The sequence below is a fragment of the Lampetra planeri genome, chromosome 22 (genome assembly GCF_965212315.1).
Source record: "Lampetra planeri chromosome 22, kcLamPlan1.2.h2, whole genome shotgun sequence".
Taxonomy (NCBI): Eukaryota; Metazoa; Chordata; class Hyperoartia; order Petromyzontiformes; family Petromyzontidae; genus Lampetra; species Lampetra planeri.
This window is the reverse complement of record NC_136128.1, coordinates 3,542,461-3,565,819: the sequence shown is the minus strand read 5'-3', so window position 1 is coordinate 3,565,819 and position 23,359 is coordinate 3,542,461. Positions and strand designations below refer to the sequence as shown.

General features: G+C 44.3%; 1 protein-coding gene across 1 annotated transcript in view; it reads right to left on the bottom strand.

The window, feature by feature from the left end:
- The window catches only part of LOC144724936 (CUB and sushi domain-containing protein 1-like), a 684,194-nt gene that overhangs the window by 147,742 nt on the left and 513,093 nt on the right, over positions 1–23,359 (bottom strand). Inside the window, exons 36-41 of the mRNA XM_078604260.1 lie at positions 22,437–22,533; positions 17,080–17,184; positions 11,032–11,150; positions 10,212–10,281; positions 2,980–3,096; positions 139–348 (exon numbers count right to left, since the gene is read on the bottom strand). Of these exons, the coding sequence (XP_078460386.1) occupies positions 139–348; positions 2,980–3,096; positions 10,212–10,281; positions 11,032–11,150; positions 17,080–17,184; positions 22,437–22,533 (718 nt within the window). The remainder of the gene's footprint in view (positions 1–138; positions 349–2,979; positions 3,097–10,211; positions 10,282–11,031; positions 11,151–17,079; positions 17,185–22,436; positions 22,534–23,359) is intronic.

The following is a 23,359-nucleotide window of genomic DNA, read 5'->3' as shown; positions in this document are numbered from 1 at the left end:
TTGGTCACATTACCCCCATTCTGGCCATCCCAGGTGACCACTGACAGCGATTTCCCCCAACAGCATGTATAGGCTACATGGAGTGAAGGATCCGCGTGATTTATTTCGTGCCCTCCAGGAGGCGGTGAGTGCACGTACCCTGGTACGCGAGCCGGAAGCCCTGCTTGTTCTGCGAGTAGTCGCTCTGGAAGTGCACGACGGTCTCGTGCGTCGTGCTGAGTGTGGAGGCCGGTGCTTTGGTGCCGCTGAATCGGCCGATGACCCCGCTGACCTCCGAGGGACCACTCAGGATCTCCACAAAGTCGTGCAGGGGTTCCATGGAGAAGTTGGCAAACTGGAAGTATGCCCCTGCGAGACAACGCAGTGGCAACCCGGGCGCTTCCACAGTGCCTCCACGCACACTTGACGCCCAGAAAGGCGGAAATGTTTCCGTGTGGCCGGCTGCACCTTAAGATGCATTACGATTAAGGGGGCACCTGATTCGTATGTTGCAGAGTGGAAACCCATTCAATGTACGTATGTTGGATGTTCTTTCGCCACCACACGTAGTCAACTGTGCCAATCAAAGGTGCGGGGGAAGGGCAACAAGCTAAACACAAAAAGGAGTTCTTAAAAATAAGTTTTTAATCTCGATTTAAAAGTGCATAGCTCCCTGTGGCTTCCTAATAAATCCAACGGCAAGACGAAGCATTTGCCTACTCCAACATCAGCCCTGGGGGGATGATGGTCTGAGTCAAGCCTATGCTACTATTTTTTTATTACTACAATCCTGGCAATAAAAAAAATATTCACAAACTTTCCTATACTAAACTGAGCAATGTCCTTTGAGGGTCCTGAGACATTTGTGAAAGTTCCATTTCACTTGGGACTAGTATATCATGGGTAAAATGAAGATTAGAATTTAGAAATGTTACTCAACAATCATTAATGTCAAAAGCAGCTTCTATTGCAGGCGGACCTCAGCTAAATATACATTAATATTTATGTTTTGCAAATGTACTAAGCAGTGGAAAATAAATCAATGCGAAGCAACATCAGATTGCATAATAATAGAACAACTGTGCTTGGAAATTCAATTAATGGAAGAAAAAAAGCCATGCCGTATAATTAGGTTTATTGTTCCCTGAATATACAACATACCCTGAATGCAGGGTTTCTCAACTGTTGTCCCCTGAGCCACACGATACAATTAGCAAACGGCTGGCAGGCCGTGTGGCGTCACATTTACGCACGTTATGACGTCAGATGGCAACGTGACGTCTACGTGACCACGTACCTCTCGTCTCTGGTCTCTCGTCTCTCTTTTTTATGTCGCTTTAATCTCACACATCTGTATGTGTTATCAGCAGCCCTCTCATCTATATCTGTTGTTTACCTCTATCTCTCTATCTCTCTCTGACCTCACTAATCTGTATCTATTTATGTCTCGTGAACAACAATCCTCAACGTGCCGCTCCAGTAGTATTTACAAAGGGCCACCATTGGCCTTGCGTGCCGTCAGTTGAACAACATTGCCTGAATTAATGAACAAGTTCAAGCGTCATCATATGTCAGCAAGCATCCGGAGGTGTTCTAATATCATTGGTGGCCCTGAGCCAGGAGCCAGTGGTGGAAATTCCACGATTAAATCACATCGACCATTCGCTCTTTCTATTGTATAACCACAGTTGGCATTCTACAATGTATGGAACTAGTCTTAATTTTTGGAGCTTTCGTGACTGCAGGAATTATTCTTTGGTTATTTCGGTTAAGTCACGTCTAAAGATAAAATAATGAATTAAAATAATAGCGACGTTTCGATTTCAACACAAGCAATCATCATCAGGCATAAGAGAAATAGCAACAAAAATCTAACTAGAAAACTATAGACAGACATACAAGCAGACAGACATCACAAGGACACACAGAGAGAGGACACATATCGGCACAGAGAGAGGGGTCGTTTCTGTGACGGTCCCTTAAATATAGGGAGGGGGGCAGGGACGGAGAGAGGGAGGGGGCAGAGAAAATTAGCATATCAATGAGTGGACGGCAACGTGTTGCTGCTGCGCAAGTAAGATGACGACGTGGCACGGCACGCAAGCTTGAAAATTAGGAGAAAGACACACTAAAATTAAATAACCTCACAAAATATCGAAATGTGATGTAATGCAACACAGAGAGTCGGTCAACACACAATTAACGCATAGCCTGGTTGATTACGTATTTCAAAGATTGCTAAGTTAGAATTTAAGTGTGAAAATTCCAAAGAGAGGACACAGGCAGAGAGAACAACTTAAATTCTAACTTAGCAATCTTTGAAATACGTAATCAACCAGGCTATGCGTTAATTGTGTGTTGACCGACTCTCTGTGTTGCATTACATCACATTTCGATATTTTGCGAGGTTATTTAATTTTAGTGTGTCTTTCTCCTAATTTTCAAGCTTGCGTGCCGTGCCACGCCGTCATCTTACTTGCGCAGCAGCAACACGTTGCCGTCCACTCATTGATATGCTAATTTTCTCTGCCCCCTCCCTCTCTCCGTCCCCGCCCCCCTCCCTATATTTAAGGGACCGCCACAGAAACGACCCCTCTCTCTGTGCCGATATGTGTCCTCTCTCTGTGTGTCCTTGTGATGTCTGTCTGCTTGTATGTCTGTCTATAGTTTTCTAGTTAGATTTTTGTTGCTATTTCTCTTATGCCTGATGATGATTGCTTGTGTTGCAATCGAAACGTCGCTATTATTTTAATTCATTATTTTATCTTTAGACGTGACTTAACCGAAAGAACCAAAGTATGGAACTAGCTTAACATAACCCAGAGAGATGACAAGCAGAGTTAACATCCCTCTTTTTGAACTGACAACCTTCGGATTGCACATTGAGACTAACTGTAGCACCATGACAGGCAGAATGTTACCATACACAACGGTGACATATATCTCGTTAATTGTGAATTTCGCACACGTGCTCAGAAACGTACACTGCCCATAACTCACCGAACCCGACGGGAAGCTTTATTCGCCACACACAGTCCTGGTTGCTGGGGTAGTTCCCGGGAAAGCCAGGGCTCAAAATCACGCCACCCATGCCAGTCAGTGTCCCTCCACACTGGGCTAAGACACAGGGGAACATACACGCAATGTACACCACAGAATAGGGGTCGATATGCAATCGGAATATATCAGTTCAGGGGAACCTGCCTCTCTGAACCAGTCTTGGGCCTTCCTGCATGTTGCGGTGATAATATGTTAACTTCCCCGCTTGATATGCAAGAGTTCGTGGGTTCGATCCCGACCCTGACGCCTGTATATTTGGAGTTTGCATGTACTCCCCGTGGTCACGTGGATTTTTCTCTGGGTTCTCCGGTTTTCCCCTCCACAATTATAATCGTCATGCGCTTAGAGTATTTGGCTACTATAAATCTCCACGTGATAAGCAACTTCGTTGAGCTATCATTTGTGGCCAGGTTGCTTCTGAAAAAGAGATATATAGCTAAGTGGGCCTTACCTGGTAAAATACAAAGTTTTTTTTTGTTTAGTAAAACCTTCGTACTTCTGTGACTCAGACTTGAGATCAACTCAAGTCTGAGTCGCAGTGTCTCCCTATTCAGCTGAGTGTCAGGTGCCCCTCATGTCGATTGTTGGCCCTGAGCCAGAAGTGGAAAATCCAACATTCATCTAACAGGGTCATCTAATTCATTACCCTTTGTACATAAATGACCTGCGTCCACTTGTTTGGACAGTGCGAGCAGAACACGTAAATTGGCATCATGGGTGATTTTCGCAAGAGAGTCAATCAGACAGGGTTATTGCGAGACAAAGAGATCAGCACGTGCTGTGGAACTCTATCCGTGCTGGGCTGTGAGGAGCCCAGCTGATGGAAGTGCAAAATTAGGTTCTTGACTTGTCTGTGCACACTTCTGAGTGTAATTCTCTGAGACGCGTGCAATTTTCTTTAAGCATTACTGTTTCTTCCCATGACCAAACTGTCCATGAAATTACGAACCAAACATCCTAGTGGAGGATCCCTTCATGAAAAAAAGCATTTTGACACTCAACGAGGTTTTACTGGAGGAATAAAAAGTCAAATTGAAATCATCTCCATGCCCAAATGAGCATGGGGCAGATGGCCCATTCCCTATGGTGGTGGTCAGTCTGAACATTGGACATCTGTGAAATTACTGGACATGTGTGAAAAAAAATGTGATAGCTCATCGGATCCCGCCAGTATAAATACATTTCCTGATTTTGATTCTCACATATTCTGATTCTGACAAGCGCTGTTGGCTAACTACAAGCATTTTCAATGCATCAGAAATCATTGTCTGAGTAAAATCCAAACTCAAGTTTTGCCGTGCACAGAATATTTGTGGGAACTGTAACGTCATCGTGGCATGCAGGGCATTCTTGTCCATAAAACACGTTTTTTGGGTTAGATCTAGTAAATATGTAAATGTGTCGTTAAACACGCCACCACCCAACACAGCCAATTAGTAAGGTTTGTCACGTAAACAGAACGTGCCAGTTCGTTACTAGTACAGCACACCGGTGTGTTGGAGAGAAAAGCCACAACATTTACAATCTGAGTACGAGGTTTCGCCAGTAAATACAACTAGCTTTATCAGGCGACAGCCAATATCATCCATAATAAAAACCCTGTATTATGGATATTTGTTGCGATAGCCTACGTGTTAAACAGAGCATTCTCAGATGTCCTGTTTTGATGTTGAAGGCAACTCGTTGCGTGCCCATCACGACTGGGATTTGAAGTCTGAACCATGCAACCTTAAGTTGAGCGGCACAACCACGGATCCCACCAGCCGAATAATGTTATAGCATGCACAGGTTATGTTGTCACATTACATTCTAAGATTTTATTAAAAGCTCAACAGCACATCGCCCGATCGAACGCTTAATCAAAAAAGCAAGCGAGCCATTAAATTAAAAAAGACAAAGTACCCCCGTATAGCCTTAACAGACTGTAGGGGCAAGTGCTGTTAGCGTGCACCTATAAAGGCCGGCACGGCATGGCACGGCACACGAGGGGGTGGGTGGTCAACACCACGTCCGGCCAACACCACGTCCGGCCAACACCACGTCCGGCCAACACCACGTCCGGCCAACACCACGTCCGGCCAACACCACGTCCGGCCAACACCACGTCCGGCCAACACCACGTCCGGCCAACACCACGTCCGGCCAACACCACGTCCGGCCGCATTTGTCTCCCGGTGTTGGCCGTGAGCGGGAATCGAACCCGGGCCCACCAGGTTCATAGCGCAGCGTGCTAACCATTACACTACCCCTCCCGGTCACACACTCATACACGCACATAGGTGCAGACACAATTGAACACAGCCCACCTTTCTGCTATGGCCTCCAGCGTGTTGGGCACAGCCTTACAGCCAGCAAATGTATCTCTCTATTGATTAACTTTGAGTTGCCTTTGCCTCCGTAGATACGCTGAAGATCCACTGGCTTCAGGAGTTGTGGCTGGACACTCGCAAGTGCGACATATTTATTTATATATTCGCTTTACCCTCCGTCCTGCCACTTTTATTAACGCAACTTTGGTCGGGGGTTTCTGGCGTCTTCCCTCCGGCCCTGACAGCGTAGCTCACAGTGCAATTTGTCAACGGTGTCACCAGCCGGCAATACTGCCGGCAAGAAGCAGCAATCATTGTCCTCCTACTCCCTCTTTTAGTGTGAAGGCGCGAAGGAAGCGCACAGCCGCGGCTGTCATACCGCAATTGATTGTTGAGCACAGCGGAATGTGAAGTATGAAACAACACCTCATTTGAACCCCGGGCTTTGAAATCTCGTATCTGGCCGGGCGCTTCTGCAGTTAAATAGCGATGTGGTCACAGTCGTAAGCGCGCGAGTTAAGGCTCCCCAGTCAGAGGTCCACTCAGCCTGTTATCACAATAATAATAATGTTCGACTTGTATCTCGCCGCCGCTCAGTGTTCGCTCACTCTCAAATAAGGGGAAAAGACTCGGAGATGCGAGGAGCCACAGTCAAGTGGAAGGGCAGCAGCCAGCCGGCACCAACAATTGCCCAACACTCTGTTGAGATGTTTCCAGCGAATTCTCTTTCCATTAATGAGTGCTCGTACATTAAACGAGCTTCTCAATTATAGAGAGATGATGGCATTGGACTCTTCCGGTGAACGCACGTGATTTGAAATGAAGCGTCAGCATTGGTGTTACTGCGGCGAGAGAACTCGAATCACAGATTTGCCCATTACTGCATCACAGATTCGCCCATTACTTCCTCTCATCTAGTTTATTCACCTGGGCTTCACATTCATATGCACCATTCTTAATGATCTGTTAAGCGCCTTTGTCAAGGCGTATATGACTTAAGTTAAGATAAGAAGAAACGATACGTTGGGAGGTTCAAATCCTGGTTGCTGACCGAATTGGCTCAATGGTCCCTGCCATGGTAATGGCTCAGGGCTGCCAATGAAGATCAGTGTTGCTGAAATACTAGTTTGAGCATGACTGTGCGTTGATAGCTGAATTAATTTTAACTGTATAAGGGCACAACATTTCCCACGAGAGGCAAAGTATATAATACGAAGGTGTTACAGGCCAATTAACGAGCTGGAGAAATCTACATCACCCAGAGAAAACTCACGCGTGAGAGGGGGAAAGACTCTATCCCATACAGGTGCTACAGGTGGAGTCCACATTTTGCTGCACCGCCTTCTCCTGTCGAGCCAGGGGTATGGAACCTCCTTGACGCCCATCAAACCCTCACTGCTGCCTCCACGGAGTGGGTTCACAGGCCAGGAGCATAGCCACCACTGCCTGGTCGGTTTCATAATAGTTGTTCTATAGATAAACATGCCCCCCCACCTTCCATGATAATTTGGAATATCTCTCGCTGGTTCAGCTGGGTCGGGAGGGAAGTGCACAACCAGAGAAAAGCACTCCAAAAATACCACTTTAAGTATGGCACAATTTAATTAATTACATTGGTCTTAAAATTAATTGACTCCGTTTTTGAGTATTCACAGTTTTAAACTGTAAAATATACCATCTAGCAAATGCACCCCGAGTCTCCCTTTACAAAAAAAAAACTGTGTTTCAATGATTCCTCAAAGGCGTCTATGTGAAAATTAACAAAATTAGAGAAAAGCACTCCAAAAATACCACTTTAAGTATGGCACAATTTAATGAATTACATTGGCAAGCCTGCGAAACACTTCGTTAAAAGGCGACTCACTACATTTTTCTTTCCTCGTCATTTTATTAGTTAATTGCGAAAACTTTTGAGCCACCCATTCCCACAAACGTTTAGGTCTTTACACACATTTTATGCGAATACAAAACAAGCCACCAGAACGTACAATAAAATTCGCACCAAACAGAAAGTAATCAGGAGCCCCCTGCACATATTGAATTAATCTTACATGAGTGCGAACAAATCCAAAAATTCTCCACAAGTTTAAGATTCCCCAAATTACTTTCCTGCCTTTTAACAAAATGCATTTCATGTTTTTTTTAATATGTGATGTTAATAACCGCTGCAAAGTTTGGATTTGAAACAGGAGAATACTAAATAGCAAAAATAAAATAGAATGTAAATATAATACCCCTCCCCACCCCCACTCCCATGTATTCCGAATGTGCTATCGGCAAGTTTGTCATGGGATGACGAATATATATTCAGAACACTCACAGAGAGCAGCCGCACCAAGTGTCGGAGAAGAACGACCCACATAACGAAAGTTTCACGGGAGTTCAAACAAATCCTTTAAGTGGTCTTTTAATTGTTTCCACAACAACGGTAACCATTGCCACAAGCTCTGTCATGAGATTATCAGTTGCATGATAGTCAAACTGATATTTATTGTTCAAAAAAATATCTTCGAGCTCCAATTTTGCCGACATTATGAATCAAAAACCAAATTAAACGTTATGGGTCTTTTGTGCAGTCATCAATTCGCCACACTTGAGAACCCGGTTTAATCACGGGTGGCTAAAAACACAGATTCAATCACGAAATATCAACGGTGCCGGTTCAGCGCTCTTGACCTGAGCTACACAGCCACCTGCGTAAGAATACGGTATTTTCGCACCACAAGACTGCCTTTACAAAATAACCGGCTGATCCACATTTAATTGCCAACACTTACATGGCTTCATAAGACCTGGTTGTCAGATGAACAATTGTAAGCACTGATTGTGGACTGAACCATTTTTTTTGCATTGGCGAGGGGGGCAGGAGGAGATTTATAATTTGGTCACCACCACAGAAATGTGAATTTTCACCCCCAGCTCAGAACCACCAACAGGGGATAACCATTGAAACGCTTGGATTTTCTGTTGATATTTTTTGTTGTTATTTACACGTTCAATATATAGGTTAGATAAAAGTAAAAGGCAAAAAAGCCCAAGTGTCTCCATGCTCGATTGAGCATGGAGTTGTTGCACTCATCTCCAAGAGCATCCCTGAACAAGTGGTGGGAATTCTGCATTCATAAATTCGAAGCCAGTTTCTCCAAAAGGTAGCAAAACTGTTGAACAAACTGTATTGGGATAGAGTGTTTCACCGTCGCACGTGTGGGATTTCACAGGGTGCTATGGATTTCCACCCACGTGTATTAACATTCCTTAATGTATTAAAAACATCTTAATATGAAGAGGACCACAGGAGCCTGGAGAATTGTTAGGTGGCAGCTCCCACGTATCTGTTGTTCCTCGCCGATTGGGGAGATGCACTTTGCATGAACGGCATCATATGAAACTAAACATTTATTATTTAAAGTTGTACTTATTTCATCAATTGCCAATGATGAAATCATGCCTGGCTGCCGGGATTTTGTCTCACATAATGTGCTCTGTGGGCACCCTATTTAATGTGGCACCCACATTCAAAAACACTTGTTTCATATACCGATTTCAAATATAAAATATTCCAAAGGTTCCAGATTATGCAAACCAGTTGTCAAATTAATTAGTACACATGTAAAGCTCGCTCGTGCAATTATTAATAAAATAGTTACTTTGTAAAGTATGTAAATACAGTACTTTTCCAATTATGAAATTTTGCAACATTTCTGAGCAGGTTATACAAGTAAAAAATTGGTCCGGTGAACCAAAACAATTTTTTATTCCAGCACAAAAATAAATGAACCACCAAAAATTGTTTACTTTGGGGAGGTTTTTTGCTGGCCCCATGCGCCCATGTCAACATGCAGCATCCAATGATGTACCATAATGGGAAGATACACCATACGATGTGCCAGTGTCCCCGGGGACTCGAGTCTGAATTTGTCCGATACACAACTAATCCTTACTCCCAGCTGTCACTTTGTCTATAATCCAGCTACTCACAAATTGGGCTAAGCGAGGGTACCCAAGCACACACTTCGACATATCCATAATACTGGTAGCAACCTCCTGGTTACACAGGGGATTATTGTGTCCGTCCGTCCGTCGTGCATCCAAAAATGGGAGGGGTGGGGCTTTTGTGGAGAGGAGAGGGTGGGGAGGGGTTGGGTGGGGAGGGTGGGGAGGAGCTGGGTGGGGAGGGGAGGGTGGGGAGGGGCTGGGTGGGGAGGGTGGGGAGGGGCTGGGTCGGGAGACTGGGTCGGGGAGGGTGGGGAGGGTGGGGCTGGGTGGGGGGTGGGAGGGGTGGGGCTGGGGAGGGGCTGGTCACCCCGTGGTGCCCTTATAAAACTCAACGCTTAACCTACTCACGCCGGCTTGTGCCCGCCCTCACAGTCGGGCATATTTGCGGAATACACCACGCCGCTGTTGACCCTGCAGGCCATTGACCGAGCAACCCAACGTTCCTACCAGCTCCCTCCTCCGCAGCAGGAATGTGTTTTGATCCATTCACACTCGCAGACAGCTGTGGCGAGTGACGTTAGCGAGCTCCCATTACGAATGGCATGGATAAAACAAGGGGTGATATGGTGAGCGCCACTCACGCTCAGACACCTTTCTTCCTACCTTCCTAGTGTGATACCAGGTACTCATTTTAGGCTAGGACTAAGGTCCAGGCCAAAGCCAGATTCGAAACTGATACTGGAATTAAGCTCAAGCTGGAAACAAACCGAGGTCACTTGGAACATTGCACAGTACTCGATTGCACCTCCATAGCAATTCGACTCACGGACCTTCCGCTTGCGAGACAAGAACTACAATACTGCAAGACTTGCGTGGATGCAGAGAAATGAATACAATAATAGCACAAACACAGAGGTGTAAACGTACCTATGCAGAGTGGAGGAGGGTAGTTCCATCTCCTTACTGGGCCAGGCATACACGCGATATGCGAATGACCCTGAAAAAAACAAAGCGCAGCAGCAACGCTTGCTCATTCGCACTGCATTCGTTCTCAATATTGGCACTTCATAACTCCGGGTATTAAAGCTACACTTAAGGTGAGAGTGTATCTGATTGCAAGTGCTTACATTAAACGTTGGGGATACATTGCAGTGTTGAATGTTTCTATTTTAAAAAACTTACTATTGGAATGCAGATGATTTTCATTATGAATCAGAGTCCAATTCTTTCCAGGTTGATTGGAGTGTATATTGTTTTCTAATCTACATATACATCTCCAAGCCAATGATGGAGACCAGTCTCTCTATGAGTCAATCACTTTCGACTTCCCACATAGTGCTGCTTGTTTTTTGATTCACCAGAGAGATGGCCTGAGTCAACCCATGACCACGATTTTAACTCATGCCATCTGATAGTGAGTTGAAGACCCGAACCCCTGTGTTACCTAACCAGATGTATCTGACCTGGATGATTTATGATTGCATTAAATGGATAATTTGAAGAAAAAAATACTGTAATAAAAGATTATATCATTCGACCTCCCAAGAGTAAACTGATTAATTAAAGACACAGTGGCAAGAAAAAAAACTTTGGTTTATTTTGTTTGCTCTTCCACCGCACGTCCAATTAGCACGTTTACCTATGTACAACAAAAACACCTGATCATTTAATACGAACGAAATACGATTTTACAGGGCAATGCACTTGATTCGTTTCTTTTTTGTGATAAAATGTCTGGATTTATTACCTGTAACGTGTATCCCAGTTCACACTGAAATGTCACGACATCGTTCACGAGATATCTCTCACCCAAACGGATTCCGTTTGAAGGAATTTCCGGCTCGGGGCACGAAGCCAGACCGACGGCTGAGGGAAACACCAAACACAACAAATGTGTTAGCACTAAAATGTTACGTACATTTTGAATCGGTGCTCATATGCAAGTGAATTCTTTGCAGAAACTAAGCTGGAGAAAGGTTGTTGCTGCAGGTGAAAAGACAAATTGGAACCATTGAACATTTGTGGCGGAAAACAAATCTAAGTTTAACCTCAATTAGAATGCAATATCCCAAGTCCAGTTATAACGCATCAGCCAGTAATAACCGCCAAACATCCCAGTGCAAGTAGTTTCTGAAGAAATAACTTTGAGGATTGAGTGAGTAAATGAATCACACAAATCAGTGCCTGTCAACCTCAAAGGTGCATTGAGTAGCTGCTCATTCCTTACAAGACCACATCCGTACAAAAGATACTTTGCGTTCAATTGCACAACCGTTGTTGGTTTCCTTTAAAGGAGTACGAATTGTATTAGCCCTACACAGCGATGGGCTGAGTAGACCTCCGACTGGGATTTGAACTGAAAAGCTCCTGATTGTTGGTAGAGTGCTCTGCAGCAGCAGCAGCATTTCCAAGCCAGATTAATTTCGAATACATATCGACTGTAATTTCTGGTTAAAATAACATCGCAACACAATGAAGGTGTACATTTTTTTTCCATGGGTGCATACTAGATTTTTTGCACGAAATTTTCAACACACATACATGGGGAAAACACACGTGGAAAAGCACAACTCCAGCGTTTTTTTACGTGAATAAATATGAAACATTCTTTCCCTAATGTAATCTGTGTTTCAACGAGCATTTAAGTACATGTGCAGAGATCCCCAGACAAAAAATGCGATACTTTTGTTCCAACAGACAGCTAATTTCGTTCATACGTATGCACATTGCAATTGCATTCATCCCATAGTCATTTCGTGCTGTCTCGAAGGACGGTGAGCGAATTAGTATCTCAATCATATATCTAAATTTACGAAACACGCTGTCAGATTTAGTTGCAAATTGCAACAATTTCTCCGTGAAAAAATATTCAGCATTACAGAAAGGTTAAATGCCCCTAAATAACCAATGAATCTACCCACCATAATACATTATTGCCCATTTTCCACCCATGCCTATTTTGCCTTTCGCTATCGCCCCACAATGAATCCACTGTGTTCCATTGGCGCGTGCGCTATCTTTAACGAGCCACCTTGAAGAAGGAATATTTCATTAAGAGCACATGGAGCGACTTGATTAGGGCTGCCAGAGTCAGCTTCAAAAAAAAAGTAGCCCGCATCGAATAGGAGGCTGGTAATCCGTGATAATTCTATGGGAACTTAAGTGAACTCAACCCAGTTTGGTGATGGGAAAAATATGATAATGGTCTACTCCGTTGCTGGGCTGACAGTGAATGTAAACGCGTTACCCATCCGTACGCGAGGTGGCAATGTCTACATTATCAATGACCGAACCCACATTCTGGCATGAGGTGTGGGTGAAATATCTAAGAGTTATTAGTTCGAGGTCTGACTGACTTGTCTGACTGACTCAAAATCTAAGCAGGACTTTTGAGCCTGGTTTAATGCTTCGATGAGTGACTATCAGGGCTGTTGAGGTAAGCATGGGGGCTGGCTGCAAGGTGGACAGGAGGTGTCAGTGCTGCGTGTCAGCTGCTCACACGCACAATGCCCTAATTCTTCCATGTCAAACACCTCTAAATTGGATTGGCCAAACATCCCAAAGCAAACCCTCTTGACTCTACAAGGTTTTCCTCGGTAAACAATTGGAATTTTGTATTACATATCAATGTGCAGTTCTGAGTAAGCATTAAGTTGCACATGTCTATGTTCTGGGCCAGTTAACTCCTTTTAGACAACCACTGTTAACGTTTGAAAAAGTGGTACAATTTTATTCACCATGAAAGATGATGGGCCCAGGCGATATCTGACCTGAATTCAGAGCCACGACTTGCTGATTGCAATGTAAGCATCAAACAATATTATTATATAGAATGGTACTCACTTTATCTATCACAGAAATATCATGGGCTAAGTTCACCCCCAGTTCCGGATTTTAACTCATGCAATCTGTACTCTTTGGTTTTTTCGGTAAAGTCACGTAGGTATAAAATAAAATAAATTGTGATTTAATTTAAATAAAATAAATTGTGATTTAATTTATTTTATAATATACCTACGTGACTTTACCGAAATAACCAAATAATATGGATCCCTGCAGTCACGAACATTTTTAATCTAGATTAATGCAATCTGATTGAGAGTTGAGTGCTGTATCCACTGTACCACCTGGGTTAGATTCAGTAACGTTAATAATAATGCATTATTACTGCGGCTGCAGAGTGCGGTGCTGAATACATACAGGCACATATTAGGAGCTACATTTGCTGGGCTGGCAAATGTGTTTGTGGAAATGCATGTAGGACTGTGTCAGGAATATTTAACGCATTGGCTCTATCACATACAACACAGACAGCAACGAAATCGCTTTACGTAATTGAAGAATATATATATTTTTACAAATGGAATTTCTCACAACAAGGCTATTGTATATGGATTAACCTCTAAAGTAAGCAACACATATCAAAGTTGACTCTTTTTTTATAAGACAGCAGATAATGTACCCAAGGTTAAGAATTATTAATTAACTCAAGTGGACTCAAGAGGGATGCTGTGAATGCAAATTTAATCTCCTAAGGAATTCACAGTCAAATTAGCATGTAAATGAATGCCAACATCTATGAAAAATATCCTAAGTGAAATCAAATAAAAGTATCACCTTGCGCAAACAAGTGTGGGGCATTGCTCGTTTCCACGAAGAGCTCTGAGTGTGCAGTGGGAATGATGCATTCCCATGGCAGAGGCCACGTGGACAACAGCTATACACTTCCCAGGATACGGTAGACGAGGCCATTAACCGGTGATAAATAAATGGGCAGAGTTGATCCAAACCTTTATTTGAAATGACAATATTCTGATGGTGGATCAAGCGTTCTGGTCAAAATGTCACCTGGCTAAACTGGGAAATAGTTGGTGAAAAACAAATACAAAATATACATCTAAAAATCTAAAACAAACCCCAGGTATTCTGCATATGCAAAAAAATCGAATTGTCAATGTTTTTTTTTTAAGAACACAAATATTGACTGGCCTTCGAATGATAATGTACACTTGTAAGGCGCATTTTATCCATAGATCCCAATCCACCGGCAACGTTACGCTTCAGTAAGTCACCAAGCCACAAGGCAATGAGCCCAGGCGTGCAGACGGTGCGCTGTTTTTCGCGGAGAGAGATAGCCAACGTCCCGTGCAAATGCACTCAAGCCACACCAATATTGAAGCGGTCCATGAAGCGGACACTTGAAGGCACAACACGGTGCACCTTGCAAGTGCTCTCGGGAAAACGGCAGTGTTTAAAATGTTGACCCCCTCCCCCTGCAGAATACAAACAAGGCGCTGACCCACGCCAGATAGGAGATGGCCTGGAGGATATTATGTCAGCCTCGCGCAACCACCGCACGTCCGTCCGTCTCTTGCGGGATGTCTTCACGTCCTTTCCCGTGGCAACAGGGGGGTTTGGAAGCGCATGCACCGTTCCCAGAGTTGGAACTCAAAAGTGAAAGTGTGTCTCCCCCTCCACTATTGAGCACTGGCCAATGATCCCCTCTGTTGGTGACTGGGACAGAGGTGGAAATGTCCACATTCCTATCGTGGGAGCCGGTCTCTCTGGAGGACAACTACTGTCTGCCTTCTCATGAAGTAGTGCTCACTTTTCCTATTTACATTGTTAGAATCGTCAGCAGGACACAGGCGTCATATTATCTACTCATGACGCAAATGTTCACAAATTGTATGATCTCCCATTTCACGAGCGCATGTCAGCATGTGCACGGTACTGTGACTGAGATGACAGAATTATGACAGTCTTGATAAAAAAAATAATTACCAATGTCGCACAACTTAAGCCAAAACAAATGCAACTATTCCCACAAAAACCCACTGAAAGTGTGACACAATGGAGCTTAGAAGAGTTCACCAAACACACCCACCGATTATCGTATGGATATTAAGCTAAAGTTTGCATTAATACATTACCCTACAGTTTAATTCTTAAATTAGGTGACTGCCTTTTCACCTGCAAAATATGCTATTTTTGAAAGCCAATTAATACAATTCACTGAACATACATACATTATTTCAATATTGGCAGGTGTTCCTTGTAGCCAGAACAAAGCAAACGTAATGCATTACAGCTTCTAACGCAGGACTCATGCAACTGCAATTCTAGGTAGCCAATTAATGAATGTTTCACCACTTGATAACGAACACACAAATTAGCAGAGCATTGTACTGCTTCAAAGATACAATGCACCGCACCACCTAATTCACTATCGTAATAACTAGGTTGAAACCGTACTGTGAGGGTGTTTTACACAAAGCTGCGGGATACTGTCCTACATCTATTGCAGCCCAAATGCTTGTGACATCATCATAAAATCTGGCGAGAGGAGACAAAACCTCAATCACAAATGTGGATCTCCCAGGTTGACAGGGATTAAGGTGCAATCCGTCACAGGACATGCCCCTATAATCTGTCTAGATTTCAGTCCGGGGAAAGAGAAAAACATTCTTAATGCTGCTTCACGGTTGTACAATGGAAGGCCATGAACATCACTGGGATTTCACAAGATAAGGAAAGAGAGCCGCTTATTTTTTCTCCCTCTGCATGTGCACAAAATACATATATAGCGCTCTGTAAAATGTTGTTGCTCAAAGTCTATTCAAAGTCAAGTCACCTTGTCTCCTTGCTCAAGCGGAGCAATGGGATGCTACTCATTTCCATTTGGGAGCTAAGAGGTAGTGGTATAAATTCCACATTCTAATGGCAGGAGACAGTAACCTCTTCACAGCAGAGTGACTACTTGACATCTGTGAAGAAACTACTGGACATCTGCAAGGAAAATAGCTTTGTAGCTCATCGGATTCCTCCAGTACAAATAAAGATTCTGATTCTGAACTGTTCACTTGAGTCCAGGGGAGTGCGGGGCCGAGTCCAAGGCTCGTGAGGTAACCGCTCTGATCACAGCGCCACCCGTGCGGACGAGGGACTCCTCCACGCCATGCAGGTCATGGGGGTTGTTCGACCGCACTTAGCCTCGTTGCGTCAGTGCGGGTGGGTTGGTGAAGGCGGCGCGGAACATAGACGTGGGAGCGTAGAATCGCAGGGCGGTACAACGGTGCATTTTGCTGCACTGCCCTTCTGCTGACCGCGAATTGTCGCTCGAAAATGGCTGGTAGGTAAACGTACTGGGCAGGCTTCCCTTGCGTAATGTGTGTCCGCCCCCCCCCCCCCCCAGCACGAATTCGCAGTTATGTGATTAATCTTTTAGGGACGTACTTTACACTTACGCTGTGCGCTTCACAGTTACGCGCAAAAGAAAATGAATCATACTAAAATTAATTGTAAAACTAAATGTTTCCAAATTTAAAATCTATTTTCAACGATAGAAATACAAAGTAAAAAAAAGTATTTCTCGTGGTGTCACTGCCGCATCATGGCAGTGCCCAGCGTCACGGGCTGGGCATGTTCATAATATTATCATTACTAAGTATTGCATGTATACGTATTTCGTAAATCCATGGCTAAAATTACTATTCTTCGGGAACGCATCCCGCTGCATAACATGTATGTCTATAGGAAATTAGACATCATAAAGCGCAATTTGACTTACGCTCCGTTTTTCAGGAACGCGTGCCGCGTGTTACCCGAGGGACCCATGTACATTGAAAAGTGGCTCGTGAAATCACGTGACGAAAATATCCATACAAATCAAATGCACAACAGTCGTGTTTGTAAACAGCTGTGAAAACCTCTGTCGCGAATAGTTATTTTTCAAGAGTGTCAATGCTTGCGTTATGTTAAGAGGTACGCGTGACAAATGTGATATTTTTTAAACCTGTGTACTCCAAGTGGAAGCCGGCTGCCGAGACACTGATGTCGGAATGGAAATGTAAGAACAGCTGGTTCGACGTGCTGTTAATTAGGGCTGGGATGGATGTACCTGTGGGTGTAAAAAAAAATCACGTGTTATTAAATTACAGTGAGAAGGCATTTCATCTTTCAACATGGACGAAATACGAGTGGAATGCTGCCCCGTGGTATAATGGTTCGTACATTGGACTTGCAATCCGGAGACCCCCACATTCACATCTCGTTTCCATCCATTTGTATCAAGGGGGTACACCGCAATTAGCGAAACGGCAGTTTGCGTGTAGAGGGGTAGAGTTTTGGTAACTCCCACCTCTTCGAAGACGTCTGCCCAGCGTTGAGTGGGTTGGCCAAGTTCCCTATCCAGGAGATCTGTATAGCTTCCTCTAGCGCAGTGGTTCTTAACTTTCACTGCAGAACTGCACCCGTTTGGTTCTCAATCGTAATTTGTTGTTTAAATGTTAATACATAGAGGGTTTGATTAAACAAAGTAGTTGTGCTTCATTTGCGTTTCGATGATTTACCTTCGAAAAAAATCTGGCCATGTCTCGCACCCCCAGAGGATGCATGCACGCCAGGTTAAGAACTACCGCAGTCTAGCGGAAACCCTTCCACAAGTATAAAGTGTTCTGTCTAGATGGGATAGAGTGTTGCCCCCTCGCACATGTCTATTTTTGCTAGGTGCTCCGCTTTCCTCCCACACGTAAACACTAATTTCATTGTCTGATAACACCTTCACATGTAGAGGACCACAGAGCTTGGGGAAGGGGAGCGGGGAAGGATTTGGAGCCTGATTACCACCTTGCTTGCTGCCTTCCCCGCTTCCCTGTGGCTAATTACGCATTTGAGTCGTTCGCTCTCGTTACGAGTGGACGAAAACTATGTGGCGCGTCACAAGTTGTTAACATTTATATTATTACGATTATTATTCAGAGGAGAGAGTGTAAATGTCACGATAGTACATTTCCACAGATGGATAACTACAGCAGGCCCAGGGGAGATGCTGCCAAAGCAAAATTAACTCTCAGCTCTCAGAGACTTGATAGTCGTATAAATGGTGTGCCTGACATAGCTATTTTTCAGAAGCGACCTGGCCACAAATGATAGCTCAACGAAGTGGCTAATCACGTGAACATTTATTGTAGTCAAATAATACTCATGTTTGTAAACGTGGAGGGAAAAACCGGAGGACCCGGAGTAAAATACACGTGGCCACGGGGAAAAAGACATACAATCTCCAAATGTACAGGCGTCAGATTCGGGATCGCACCCACGACCTCCTCCATACCAGGCGAGGGAGTTAACATCTCGCCACCGCAGCGCTCCTCACACAAACATGTACTAAAACAATGGTCCACAATAAAGCCTGTGTAGACTATTGGGGCAACTTGGGACAGCATAGCACCCGAGGGAGTGAAGTGGCCAGCACCATTCATGCCCAACTATATCTTCCAAGTGCGAATATTTACACACCGCACCAGCTACTCAATTTAGGCTGAGTTTAACTCGCGGAAGCCTAAGGACTAGCTCAGATATATGCAGCATAGATGTTCCCCATGGCTGGGGATGGAACTCAGGTAATAAGGTTTGTAGCACAGGGTGCCAACAACTGCACCACTGTCCAAACGTGAACATATTCTTGGTTCTTTTGGTAAAGTCATGTAGAAGGGAAACAACAAAAAATTCTCACGACGTTTCCATTGAAACACAAGCAATCATCATCAGGTGATGATTTTTATTATTTTTATTGTTTCCCTTCTACGTGACTTTACCGAAAGAACCAAGAATATGAATCCCTGCAGTCACCAAAGCTTTAAATAAAAAATTCACGTGAGCATGTTAAAGAGGATCTATCACGCACACTAAAACGTATTTCCGCACACATTTTAAAATAGCAATTGTTTTGCGTCTTCAGTGTCCGCAAGAACTGGCATCATGGTTCAGTCCAACTCGGCCCAGCATCCATTCTAATCTTTAGGGCACATTACAGAATAGATATCAGCAAGTGCATTCAGATGCTAACCATTACGCTCTGCATCGTTGCAAACAGCTCTAATCGGAGTGGTATGCTTAAACGATGAACAGAGCCTATGCACTTAGGATACATACCCTGGGCAAGAAGCAGTTATGGTAATGATTATCGGAGGTTTGAATCTGCAGTGTCTGAACGCTAGACACAAAGAAAAGCCACGTTCGGCTATATACAACAAAAAATCACATGTTTAAAATTCATGTCATGTTCCCCCCTCTCCCTGTTCCAGTTTCATGTAATTCTAACAAAAGAAGCAATTTGTGTGCGCGTGTGTGTATGTGTGTGCGTGCGTGCGTAGGAAATGGCATCTCAAAACCTGATCTGGGCTTCCCCTAGGTTGACTCAGCCTTACATCAGTAAACTTGGAGCTCAATGTGAAAAACGGCACTGGAGGTGACAAAATCGGTCAGGGCGTGGCGCTGGCGACATCGTTCCTTTGTGCGTTGCTTAAGGGCTCGCAGGTGCTTACTTCCCAACAGCACTTGCCGAACACTTTTCTGCAGTGGTCTCCAATGCTACAGAGCGGGGGGGGGGGGGGCTTTTGTGCTTTGTGCTGTGCCCATGGTCCCTCTGAAGCAGACAGGCGGCCCACCTTGCACGTGGGACTGAAGGGCCCAACCCAGATCCCCGTGGCAGATCTACTGGGCCATAGCGACTTGTGGGCAGAGAGTGCTTTTCCGACTTCAGAATGCGTATAAATATGAACGTGAGGTCAAGGTGCAGCCCTGCAATGGCGTGCTTAACCAACTGCTGGTGGAAGGGCATCCACTAGAGCAGTGTTCTTCACTAATTATTACGGGGCGGGGGGTGTGGGACTTTCGCCGATAAGACATCATCAGTGTGAGGGCCGCCACACATTTGAAAACATTGGGGTTTGACAGCAGCACGATGATGATGGGGGTGTTTTCACGTGCTGCGTATTGTCGGGGGCTGCACGTCAGGGGCCGCACTAAAGGCCACCAGGGGCTGCCAGTGGCCCGCCGGCCTTGCAATGAAGACCGCTGCTTTAGAGGGAAGGTCAAGGCAGCCCCTCAGCAGAGTATTTGGCCTACTCTTCAATGCTGGCAAGACATCTAGGAAGTGGTGGGGGATACCCACGCTTTACCCCACCACACACGAGACCTGCCCGTCGACAAACTGTGGTGCGCCTATTTATACTGCTGCGGGAGGACAGAGATGGGGGGATTTAATACATTGTCACCTTGGTTTGTTCCTGCTGTGCTGGTAGATCCAACCGTGATCTCTGGATTGCAAGTCCAGTTTGTTGACCATTTATCCCATGGCAACATCGCAATATTTTGAGTATAAGTATAGTTTAGAAATGTGAGTATGGCTGGATGTGTATGTGTGCGTTTCTATGAAGGCCTAGTGCATGTCCTGCGTGTGAAGATATGTGTGACATATGTGTTGCATAAATAGGTATGCATGGCTGTGTGTGTGTACGCGTAAGTGTTCCCAAAGATTCACTATTTGGCCTCTGACTGAATAGTGGATCTTTGGGGAGCAGTAGTGTAGCGGTTAGCGCTACGCTACGCTACGAACCCGGCGACCCGAGTTCAATTCCCAGTCACGGCCACGAACACCAGTGACGATTATCTGAACTGGTCCTGGGTCTCCCCTAGGTCGACTCAGCCTCAAATGAGTACCTGGTGCGATGTGTAAACATCACCACTAGGGAGACAAAGGCAGCTAGGCGTGGTGTTGGCCACCCACCACCTCGTGTGCCGTGCCAGCCTTTCTAGGTGCTCGCTAACAGCACTTGCCCCCGTAGTCTGTTAAGGCTACACGGGGGATCTTTGTTTCGTCCCAAAGACCCACTATAGAGCCTAGGACTGTTGGGGAAAGTGCTCTTAATGAGAACCCATTAGGGCTGGTACAATACACAACTGGGCAGTGACAGCAGAATTAGAATGCGCACCAGGCTGCCTTGCCACTTGTTTATGTGGAGCACATTGCAAAAGAAACGTTTTCATTTTTACACTGAGTTGACCTATGGGAGATCCAGGACAGGTTAATCAATTGTTACTGATGTTGCCTATCATACCAAACAACACAATAAATCGATGGGAATAACAAAATACAGTATTCTTACCCATAAAACACCACTCAAAATAAAAAAATGCATGCATAAAAACTTTAAAAGATGCGTTTCACTTTCAAAATGTATGCTTTCCACATATAAATTGCGTGATGTTGTAATATTAACAGCATATTTTTCGACGTGTACTAATCCCATGGCAGAAATTTCACATTCAGAGGGTTCCCTTTCCAATACTTTATTGGGAATACAACCTAATTGATAATAAACACCAATGTGGGGCAACAGCAGCCAAAATGAAGGCGTTTCAATACTCAGCGGAGCAATGGAGTGACTCTCTTGGTGACCCTGAGCCAGTGTTAGAAATCACACGTTCCTATGGCAAGGGGGATTTTAATTGTACGATTACCACCATTTACTTCCCATAAAGAGATAATCTCATCGTACTAACTACATAAAGCTGCGTGAACTCTTGCGCAGGACTGTAACACGAGGAATCAACAACAGACTTAATTTACTAAAACCCAGCCAAAGAAAACATTGCCACCGAACAATCATGAACACAATCCATAGAGATAAATACACTTGCTTCTGTCTGTCTTAAACATCTGCAATTCAATTGCCGAACAATTTAATATTTAGTTTAGGTGTCCAGTAGCACAATGGCTGACCTGGAACGTGGAATGGAGGGCTTCACCCTACGCTGATTTGAGAGTTCACATCACAAAGGAATGCGCGTTATATGATTTAACCAAAAATACCAAATTACGTGCCAATTTATGGAATTATCAAACAAATAAAGGGTGTACAGCAATGTGGCAGGTGAAACCTGATTCTGCAATTCGAAAATTCAAGTGTCAAATCGCAGATCCTGGCTACAGCAGCGTGTTACAATCACGGCTTTCACTCCACAGACCCACGTGCACGCACTCCCACAATGCACTGCATATCGTGCCGTGGCTGCGATTTTGGGTGTCTAACACGAAGGCTCTTTTGCGACCAACATTATATTGCATTGCGATATTTGTGGTAAACTGACTCTGGTGTGGGTGTGACGTCACGAGTGGGCAGTATTGGCAGTGAGCACGGAAGTCAAAGCGCTATCCTAAATCTCATCAGCCTGCGATGCACAACTTTGGTATGAACAACTGATTAAACTAATGAGTCGTCAACTTTTGTTTTTATATATTGTATTGCGAGTTCCTTTAGGTTAATAAAAAACCCTGAGAGCGTAGCAAAAATGTGTTGCTCTTACCGGAGAAGCTCCCGAGACGTGGAGAATTGGCATCTGGGCCATCATATATCTCTAGAGCATCCCAGTTTTGTTCAGTAGCAAAACTGTGCACGTGTACCTGTGGGAAACAAAGTGGCAGCAGGCAAAATAGAAGTCAATGCCTGGAAATGTCTGTGCAGTGCAGGAAGGATTAGAGAATGTGTGAGTCACCAGTGAGTCTGGGGATGAAGCGCACAGGGATGGCATTGAACACCGAGCTCTCCACAGTACAAATATATCGTTGGTGGGGGTAATAAGATTATCAATAAGGACATTTGTTCTGCCACTAGATCAATCGCAGTTTACTGCTCCTTGTTAAACCAGATGAGAGCCCGCAGGAGGAGTTCTGTTTCTTAAACTGAAATGCAAGTGTATGTTCTTAATGATTGTCTCTGCATGTTATTTATTGGGTCTGCAAGTTATAAAATGTGTCATTTTGGCTATGAGACTAGCCCACTATGACTTGTGCTTGTGAACAATATAGCAGAGTTTAACTGCCCACTTTGGCAATAACAGCGGAGGGAAATGACAAGTCGAATTGACGTTACAATGTATTCATGCTGCACTGACTATGAAGGAGTGCTAATGTCTGACAGTGGCCCTGAGACAGTGAGGCAAATTAAACATTCACATGGCAGGGTCCAGTTTAACTACAACTCTTGACTAATTGCCAAAGTAATATGAATGTTATTGATCCTGGAGGCATGAAGGGCTGATTCAAGTCATGACTGGAATTTTAAATCAAAGCCCTCCTAATGTGAGTTGAACAATATAACCATGGAAACAGAGTAAGTGTCCTAACTACATTTAAAACACATCTTAAAAAAAAAACTTTCCACGCAATCCATTGTTGCAATCAAATCGAATTTTTAGATATCAATGCATTGTTGAGAATGTTTCTGCCC